Source organism: Scardinius erythrophthalmus, assembly GCF_964197995.2.
Source record: "Scardinius erythrophthalmus genome assembly, chromosome: 2".
Taxonomy (NCBI): domain Eukaryota; kingdom Metazoa; phylum Chordata; class Actinopteri; order Cypriniformes; family Leuciscidae; genus Scardinius; species Scardinius erythrophthalmus.
This window is the reverse complement of record NC_138222.1, coordinates 70,647,357-70,657,356: the sequence shown is the minus strand read 5'-3', so window position 1 is coordinate 70,657,356 and position 10,000 is coordinate 70,647,357. Positions and strand designations below refer to the sequence as shown.

The 10,000-nt window shown below is 52.8% G+C and overlaps 1 protein-coding gene across 1 annotated transcript in view; it reads right to left on the bottom strand.

Annotated features, from left to right (window-relative positions):
- The window catches only part of drap1 (DR1-associated protein 1 (negative cofactor 2 alpha)), a 16,476-nt gene that overhangs the window by 753 nt on the left and 5,723 nt on the right, over positions 1 to 10,000 (bottom strand). Inside the window, exons 3-6 of the mRNA XM_081356956.1 lie at positions 7,761 to 7,854; positions 7,535 to 7,657; positions 3,522 to 3,612; positions 2,950 to 3,041 (exon numbers count right to left, since the gene is read on the bottom strand). Coding sequence (XP_081213082.1) covers positions 2,950 to 3,041; positions 3,522 to 3,612; positions 7,535 to 7,657; positions 7,761 to 7,854 — 400 coding nt within the window. The remainder of the gene's footprint in view (positions 1 to 2,949; positions 3,042 to 3,521; positions 3,613 to 7,534; positions 7,658 to 7,760; positions 7,855 to 10,000) is intronic.

The following is a 10,000-nucleotide window of genomic DNA, read 5'->3' as shown; positions in this document are numbered from 1 at the left end:
CACACACACACACACACACACACACACACACACTAAACAGGCATGTTTTCAAACACATGCATAAACTGTGAAAATGTAAAGTTAAAGTGTAAACATGCTCTGAAACATGTTGCGTTTTTAAATGTTAAATAATGTGTTTCTTCACCGGAGTGATACGACCCTCGCTAAGGGTTTGGCACTCGCTGTGAACACACACACACACACACAAGGATAACAATACAAATCATGGGCGTGATTCGAACAGGTTAAATGGTCCTGTAAATAATTTTCAAAATGCGTCGGCATAGATGACTGTGGAAACACTGAAGGCGCAGTGTGCACGTTTGGCCACTAGAGGCGCAGCAGATGAGGGAGCGAGGGATCATGGGAGTGTCGTCTCCAGAAGCCATGTTCATGAGGACAGCTGGGTATCGCTTGCACTTTAACGATTACCAGTTCGGTTAGCTAATGCTAACGTCTGGAGTCCCGCGGAGGAGATCACAGGAATAGAGCTAATGCTTACGTCTGGAGTCCCGCGGAGGAGATCACAGGAATAGAGCTAATGCTAACGTCTGGAGTCCCGCGGAGGAGATCACAGGAATAGAGCTAATGCTAACGTCTGGAGTCCCGCGGAGGAGATCACAGGAATAGAGCTAATGCTAACGTCTGGAGTCCCGCGGAGGAGATCACAGGAATAGAGCTAATGCTTACGTCTGGAGTCCCGCGGAGGAGATCACAGGAATAGAGCTAATGCTAACGTCTGGAGTCCCGCGGAGGAGATCACAGGAATGGAGCTAATGCTAACGTCTGGAGTCCCGCGGAGGAGATCACAGGAATGGAGCTAATGCTAACGTCTGGAGTCCCGCGGAGGAGATCACAGGAATGGAGCTAATGCTAACGTCTGGAGTCCCGCGGAGGAGATCACAGGAATAGAGCTAATGCTAACGTCTGGAGTCCCGCGGAGGAGATCACAGGAATAGAGCTAATGCTAACGTCTGGAGTCCCGCGGAGATCACAGGAATAGAGCTAATGCTAACGTCGGGAGTCCCGCGGAGGAGATCACAGGAATAGAGCTAATGCTAACATCTGGAGTCCCGCGGAGGAGATCACAGGAATAGAGCTAATGCTAACGTCTGGAGTCCCGCGGAGATCACAGGAATAGAGCTAATGCTAACGTCTGGAGTCCCGCGGAGGAGATCACAGGAATGGAGCTAATGCTAACGTCTGGAGTCCCGCGGAGGAGATCACAGGAATAGAGCTAATGCTAACGTCTGGAGTCCCGCAGAGGAGATCACAGGAATAGAGCTAATGCTAACGTCTGGAGTCCCGCGGAGGAGATCACAGGAATAGAGCTAATGTTAACGTCTGGAGTCCCGCGGAGGTGATCACAGGAATAGAGCTAATGCTAACATCTGGAGTCCCGCGGAGGAGATCACAGGAATAGAGCTAATGCTAACGTCTGGAGTCCCGCGGAGGAGATCACAGGAATAGAGCTAATGCTAACGTCTGGAGTCCTGAGGAGGAGATCACAGGAATAGAGCTAATGCTAACGTCTGGAGTCCCGCGGAGGAGATCACAGGAATGGAGCTAATGCTAAAGTCTGGAGTCCTGAGGAGGAGATCACAGGAATAGAGCTAATGTTAACGTCTGGAGTCCCGCGGAGGTGATCACAGGAATAGAGCTAATGCTAACGTCTGGAGTCCCGCGGAGGAGATCACAGGAATAGAGCTAATGCTAACGTCTGGAGTCCCGCGGAGGTGATCACAGGAATAGAGCTAATGCTAACGTCTGGAGTCCCGCGGAGGAGATCACAGGAATAGAGCTAATGCTAACGTCTGGAGTCCCGCGGAGGAGATCACAGGAATAGAGCTAATGCTAACGTCTGGAGTCCCGCGGAGGAGATCACAGGAATAGAGCTAATGTTAACGTCTGGAGTCCCGTGGAGGTGATCACAGGAATAGAGCTAATGCTAACGTCTGGAGTCCCGCGGAGGAGATCACAGGAATGGAGCTAATGCTAACGTCTGGAGTCCCGCGGAGGAGATCACAGGAATAGAGCTAATGCTAACGTCTGGAGTCCCGCGGAGGAGATCACAGGAATAGAGCTAATGCTAACGTCTGGAGTCCTGAGGAGGAGATCACAGGAATAGAGCTAATGTTAACGTCTGGAGTCCCGCGGAGGTGATCACAGGAATAGAGCTAATGCTAACGTCTGGAGTCCCGCGGAGGAGATCACAGGAATAGAGCTAATGCTAACGTCTGGAGTCCCGCAGAGGAGATCACAGGAATAGAGCTAATGCTAACGTCTGGAGTCCCGCGGAGGAGATCACAGGAATAGAGCTAATGTTAACGTCTGGAGTCCCGCGGAGGAGATCACAGGAATAGAGCTAATGTTAACGTCTGGAGTCCCGCGGAGGTGATCACAGGAATAGAGCTAATGCTAACGTCTGGAGTCCCGCGGAGGAGATCACAGGAATGGAGCTAATGCTAACGTCTGGAGTCCCGCGGAGGAGATCACAGAAATAGAGCTAATGCTAACATCGGGAGTCCCGCGGAAGAGATCACAGGAATAGAGCTAATGCTAACGTCTGGAGTCCCGCGGAGGTGATCACAGGAATGAAGCGCGAGATATGCCCTCGTCTTCTTCGTTGTGTTTATTTTACTATTAAAGCTACGTTTAACGTTTGCCGGTTCCCGCCGCCTCCTTCGCTAACGTCTGATCGCTTAAATTCACCGTATATTATTTAATTCCATCGAGACGGCCTGAGTCAGTCCTCATCCAGCTCATCTGACCAGTTCCAGCTGTGGGCTTTCCCAGCTTAACCACCAGTGTAGAACACACGCGAGCGTGTCGAAGTCCCGTTAGCATCTCTGCGCCGCTCGACGGCTGCTCTGAGCGAGGCCCATAGTAGAGCATCATTAGAGCTGGATGAGCTGTGCTGTTCAGTATTACAGTGTGGTGGTGTAATACCTGTGGTAGAAGGAGCCGGGCTGTGTGTTTGTGCTGGTCTGAGACGTGTCCTCGTCCTCGTCTCCTTCCGTCTCACTGTCCTCCGAATCATCCTGAACACACACACACACACACACACGTGGAATATAATTCTACTATATACATATAATAATAATTGCTCAGAACTTCCAGTGCTGTCACATGACCTGCACAAGTCAAACATGAGCACTGGGAGTAACACACACCAGGGCAGAGCGCACTGGGACATCAGTCGCATCACATCTGATTAACACGTGCACACATAGGTGTAAAATAAATAAAACAAAACATTGTAAACACTTTTTTAGTTCCCGTCACGCCACAACAAATCCTTTAAAACAAGGAATGAAAAATAAGTGAAAGCTTAGAGGATCTTCTTAAATAAAGAAGATTAATTAAAGAACCAGCCTAAATCAGTTTAAAGCGAAACTCAAATAAACTCTCCCGGATGTTGATAATGGCACTATATCATCACACACTCCAGATGATGAGGGCGTGACACACTCCTAGATGTTGAGTGCTGTGATGAAGCAGTGCATTGTGGGACAGCGTACCTCTTGCTCTGATTCTGTGCCTGAGAGTTTCTTGTCTTTGCCCTTGGCTCCCGCTCCGCCATTCTTCCGGCCCGAGCCGATCTTCCGGCCTCTGGGGGACAGAACACACACACACACACACACACACACACACACATCAGACCCTAGCACTGCAGAACTGTTATAACACACACACACACACACACACACACACACACATCAGACCCTAGCACTGCAGAACTGTTATAACACACACACACACACACACACACACACACACACACATCAGACCCTAGCACTGCATAACTGTTATAACACACACACACACACACACACACACATCAGACCCTAGCACTGCATAACTGTTATAACACACACACACACACACACACACACACACACACACACCAGACCCTAGCACTGCATAACTGTTATAACACACACACACACACACACACACACACATCAGACCCTAGCACTGCATAACTGTTATAACACACACACACACACACACACACACACACACACACCAGCCTGTAGTGATGTATCTCAACAGTTCCTGGTTACTGAGACGCCTCGCGGGATTAGCCCTTACATGTCAGCGCAGTGACGCCAGTTCACTGATGACCCCTGACCCTTACTGTTCACTGATGACCCCTGACCCTTACTGTTCACTGATGACCCCTGACCTGTACTGTTCACTGATGACCCCTGACCCTTACTGTTCACTGATGACCCCTGACCCTTACTGTTCACTGATGACCCCTGACCCTTACTGTTCACTGATGACCCCTGACCTGTACTGTTCACTGATGACCCCTGACCCTTACTGTTCACTGATGACCCCTGACCCTTACTGTTCACTGATGACCCCTGACCCGTACTGTTCACTGATGACCCCTGACCCGTACTGTTCACTAACGACCCCTGACCCTTACTGTTCACTGATGACCCCTGACCTGTACTGTTCACTGATGACCCCTGACCCTTACTGTTCACTGATGACCCCTGACCCTTACTGTTCACTGATGACCCCTGACCCTTACTGTTCACTGATGACCCCTGACCCTTACTGTTCACTGATGACCCCTGACCCTTACTGTTCACTGATGACCCCTGACCCGTACTGTTCACTGACGACCCCTGACCCTTACTGTTCACTGATGACCCCTGACCCTTACTGTTCACTGATGACCCCTGACCCTTACTGTTCACTGATGACCCCTGACCCTTACTGTTCACTGATGACCCCTGACCCGTACTGTTCACTGATGACCCCTGACCCGTACTGTTCACTGATGACCCCTGACCCGTACTGTTCACTAACGACCCCTGACCCTTACTGTTCACTGATGACCCCTGACCTGTACTGTTCACTGATGACCCCTGACCCTTACTGTTCACTGATGACCCCTGACCCTTACTGTTCACTGATGACCCCTGACCCTTACTGTTCACTGATGACCCCTGACCTGTACTGTTCACTGATGACCCCTGACCCGTACTGTTCACTAACGACCCCTGACCCTTACTGTTCACTGATGACCCCTGACCCTTACTGTTCACTGATGACCCCTGACCCTTACTGTTCACTGATGACCCCTGACCCTTACTGTTCACTGATGACCCCTGACCCGTACTGTTCACTAACGACCCCTGACCCTTACTGTTCACTGATGACCCCTGACCTGTACTGTTCACTGATGACCCCTGACCCTTACTGTTCACTAACTACCCCTGACCCTTACTGTTCACTGATGACCCCTGACCCGTACTGTTCACTGATGACCCCTGACCCGTACTGTTCACTAACGACCCCTGACCCTTACTGTTCACTGATGACCCCTGACCCGTACTGTTCACTAACGACCCCTGACCCTTACTGTTCACTGATGACCCCTGACCTGTACTGTTCACTGATGACCCCTGACCCTTACTGTTCACTGATGACCCCTGACCCTTACTGTTCACTGATGACCCCTGACCCTTACTGTTCACTGATGACCCCTGACCTGTACTGTTCACTGATGACCCCTGACCCGTACTGTTCACTAACGACCCCTGACCCTTACTGTTCACTGATGACCCCTGACCCTTACTGTTCACTGATGACCCCTGACCCTTACTGTTCACTGATGACCCCTGACCTGTACTGTTCACTGATGACCCCTGACCCGTACTGTTCACTAACGACCCCTGACCCTTACTGTTCACTGATGACCCCTGACCCTTACTGTTCACTGATGACCCCTGACCCTTACTGTTCACTGATGACCCCTGACCCTTACTGTTCACTGATGACCCCTGACCCGTACTGTTCACTAACGACCCCTGACCCTTACTGTTCACTGATGACCCCTGACCTGTACTGTTCACTGATGACCCCTGACCCTTACTGTTCACTGATGACCCCTGACCTGTACTGTTCACTGATGACCCCTGACCCTTACTGTTCACTGATGACCCCTGACCCGTACTGTTCACTAACGACCCCTGACCCTTACTGTTCACTGATGACCCCTGACCTGTACTGTTCACTGATGACCCCTGACCCTTACTGTTCACTGATGACCCCTGACCCTTACTGTTCACTGATGACCCCTGACCTGTACTGTTCACTGATGACCCCTGACCCTTACTGTTCACTGATGACCCCTGACCCGTACTGTTCACTAACGACCCCTGACCCTTACTGTTCACTGATGACCCCTGACCTCTACTGTTCACTGATGACCCCTGACCCTTACTGTTCACTGATGACCCCTGACCCTTACTGTTCACTGATGACCCCTGACCCGTACTGTTCACTAACGACCCCTGACCCGTACTGTTCACTGATGACCCCTGACCTGTACTGTAGTGTTACCGTAGTGCTTCTCACTGCTAGTCATGTTTTACCAAGCTGAAACTCTTCACTGAACACATCGTCTTCACAGCTCATGCTGATTATAATATGAAATATGGTGATTACAATAAATTAAACCATGGTCTGGATGAATACTGGATTCTGATTGGCTGCAGGGTGTCCATTAAAAAGTGATAATGTACAGCTAGGAAAGGCGTCCCGTCAGTTTGCCTGATGACAGCTCTAATGACTGCGCTGGCTCAAACTCACTGATCAGCTGCTGCGGTCGGGTCGCTGTGGCCACGCCTGTGTACGGGAGATATTAAATAGTGCGCCCGACTTAATACATAAAAACCCTCACGATCTTTACTCTAAAACACATTAAAGTATTATTAATTGATTAAATATTTCTTTCTTTCGTAAGTGACCATGGTATAAGCGGGTTAATGCCCTTCGAGGTGTCCATTGTCAGGTATTAATGGATATCAGGTATCCGCTGCGCGTCGGACGGTTCACGCCTCATTAATACCTGATAATGGACACCTCGTCTGGCATTAACCCTTACATCACATACATTCAAATAATTATTAATAAACTACGCCATGAAATCGGACCCGTTTAAATCATTATTGACAAACATGCGTCACATTACGTTTATTCGTTTTTTATTTATTTTATTTTATTGTTTTTTTGGAGCATAAGCAAAATTTATTTTATTTTATTTTTTTAAACAAGACTTATCTTCAGTAACTTCTCAAGTAATGTAAAGTGATGTAAGAATGCTGAGATATTCGACTGGAGCAAGAGGATGTTAGTTCGCGGAGAACACGTACGTACAGTAACTCAGACAAACTCAGATGCGTGTCAGTGAAGTAACTTTAAAAGTAATGCGTTACGGGATTGCCCTCACCTCGACGTGCTTGTTTTCTTTGTAATAATAAGCCTCTGTTTCTGGAGGAGAGCGGCGCAGGGGAGCCACGGGTGACGGAGATATGTGGGTGTAGAGGTAATGCATTACTCGATACTTCAGAAAGTAATCCGATTACACCACTCTCATTACTTGTGGAGCACCGCTGGATACCATCACACACAGCAGCGAGACTCGCCCGTGCTCATGCAGTGACTGTAGACGTGGAGAGAGAGTGTGTGTGTGTGTGTGTGTGTGTGTGTGTGTGTGTGTGTGTGTGACCTGCGCGGGATCTTGTCTGCGGTGTCCGTGTGGTTCTCGTCTCCCTCTCCCTGCATGTCCGGCACCGACGCCACCAGATCCTTCAGGAAGTCGAACTGCTGCTCCAGCTCAATGCACTGCTTTCTGCACACACACACACACACACACACACACACACACACACACACACACACGTAAATGAAGTGCGTGCTCTACAGACAGCGGTCATGTGACGTGCGTGACGTACAGGTGTGACGTGGTCATGGTCTTGGCGTTGCGTGACTGTGTGACGTGACAGGCTTTCGTCAGCAGAGACTCCAGGAACAGCTCGAGCGCGCGAGCTCAGCGCAGTCAAGGAAGGTCACATGACCACACTAAACACTTACAGAGAAGGTCACATGACCACACTAAACACTTACAGAGAAGGTCACATGACCACACTAAACACTTACAGAGAAGGTCACATGACCACACTAAACACTTACAGAGAAGGTCACATGACCACACTAAACACTTACAGAGAAGGTCACATGACCACACTAAACACTTACAGAGAAGGTCACATGATCACACTAAACAGTCTAACCGGGCTTCAAGGAAAGGGTTCACACACACACACACACACACACACACACACACACAGAAGGGGTTCGCACACCGGCCGCACATTGCTGATGCTAACGGATGTCCAGGTGAGAGCTGTCCTAGCCGCGGCGCTGTGTGTCCGGTGTGTGTCCTAGCCGCGGCGCTGTGTGTCCTAGCCGCGGCGCTGTGTGTCCGCTGTGTGTCCTAGCCGCGGCGCTGTGTCCGCTGTGTGTCCTAGCCGCGGCGCTGTGTGTCCGCTGTGTGTCCTAGCCGCGGCGCTGTGTGTCCGCTGTGTGTCCTAGCCGCGGCGCTGTGTGTCCGCTGTGTGTCCTAGCCGCGGCGCTGTGTGTCCGCTGTGTGTCCTAGCCGCGGCGCTGTGTGTCCGGTGTGTGTCCTAGCCGCGGCGCTGTGTGTCCGCTGTGTGTCCTAGCCGCGGCGCTGTGTGTCCTAGCTGCGGCGCTGTGTGTCCTAGCCGCGGCGCTGTGTGTCCGCTGTGTGTCCTAGCCGCGGCGCTGTGTGTCCTAGCCGCGGCGCTGTGTGTCCGCTGTGTGTCCTAGCCGCGGCGCTGTGTGTCCGCTGTGTGTCCTAGCCGCGGCGCTGTGTGTCCGCTGTGTGTCCTAGCCGCGGCGCTGTGTGTCCGCTGTGTGTCCTAGCCGCGGCGCTGTGTGTCCGCTGTGTGTCCTAGCCGCGGCGGTGTGTGTCCGCTGTGTGTCCTAGCCGCGGCGCTGTGTGTCCGGTGTGTGTCCTAGCCGCGGCGCTGTGTGTCCGCTGTGTGTCCTAGCCGTGGCGCTGTGTGTCCGCTGTGTGTCCTAACCGCGGCGGTGTGTGTCCGCTGTGTGTCCGCTGTGTGTCCTAGCCGTGGCGCTGTGTGTCCGCTGTGTGTCCTAGCCGTGGCGCTGTGTGTCCGCTGTGTGTCCTAGCCGCGGCGCTGTGTGTCCGCTGTGTGTCCTAGCCGTGGCGCTGTGTGTCCGCTGTGTGTCCGCTGTGTGTCCTAGCCGCGGCGCTGTGTGTCCGCTGTGTGTCCTAACCGCGGCGGTGTGTGTCCGCTGTGTGTCCGCTGTGTGTCCGCTGTGTGTCCTAGCCGCGGCGCTGTGTGTCCGCTGTGTGTCCTAACCGCGGCGGTGTGTGTCCGCTGTGTGTCCGCTGTGTGTCCGCTGTGTGTCCTAGCCGCGGCGCTGTGTGTCCGCTGTGTGTCCTAACCGCGGCGGTGTGTGTCCGCTGTGTGTCCTAGCCGCGGCGCTGTGTGTCCGCTGTGTGTCCTAACCGCGGCGGTGTGTGTCCGCTGTGTGTCCTAGCCGTGGCGCTGTGTGTCCGCTGTGTGTCCTAACCGCGGCGGTGTGTGTCCGCTGTGTGTCCTAGCCGTGGCGCTGTGTGTCCGCTGTGTGTCCGCTGTGTGTCCTAACCGCGGCGGTGTGTGTCCGCTGTGTGTCCGCTGTGTGTCCTAACCGCGGCGGTGTGTGTCCGCTGTGTGTCCTAGCCGCGGCGCTGTGTGTCCGCTGTGTGTCCTAGCCGCGGCGGTGTGTGTCCGCTGTGTGTCCTAGCCGCGGCGCTGTGTGTCCGCTGTGTGTCCTAACCGCGGCGGTGTGTGTCCGCTGTGTGTCCGCTGTGTGTCCTAACCGCGGCGCTGTGTGTCCGCTGTGTGTCCGCTGTGTGTCCTAACCGCGGCGGTGTGTGTCCGCTGTGTGTCCGCTGTGTGTCCTAACCGCGGCGGTGTGTGTCCGCTGTGTGTCCTAGCCGCGGCGGTGTGTGTCCGCTGTGTGTCCGCTGTGTGTCCTAACCGCGGCGCTGTGTGTCCGCTGTGTGTCCGCTGTGTGTCCTAACCGCGGCGCTGTGTGTCCGCTGTGTGTCCTAGCCGCGGCGGTGTGTGTCCGCTGTGTGTCCGCTGTGTGTCCTAACCGCGGC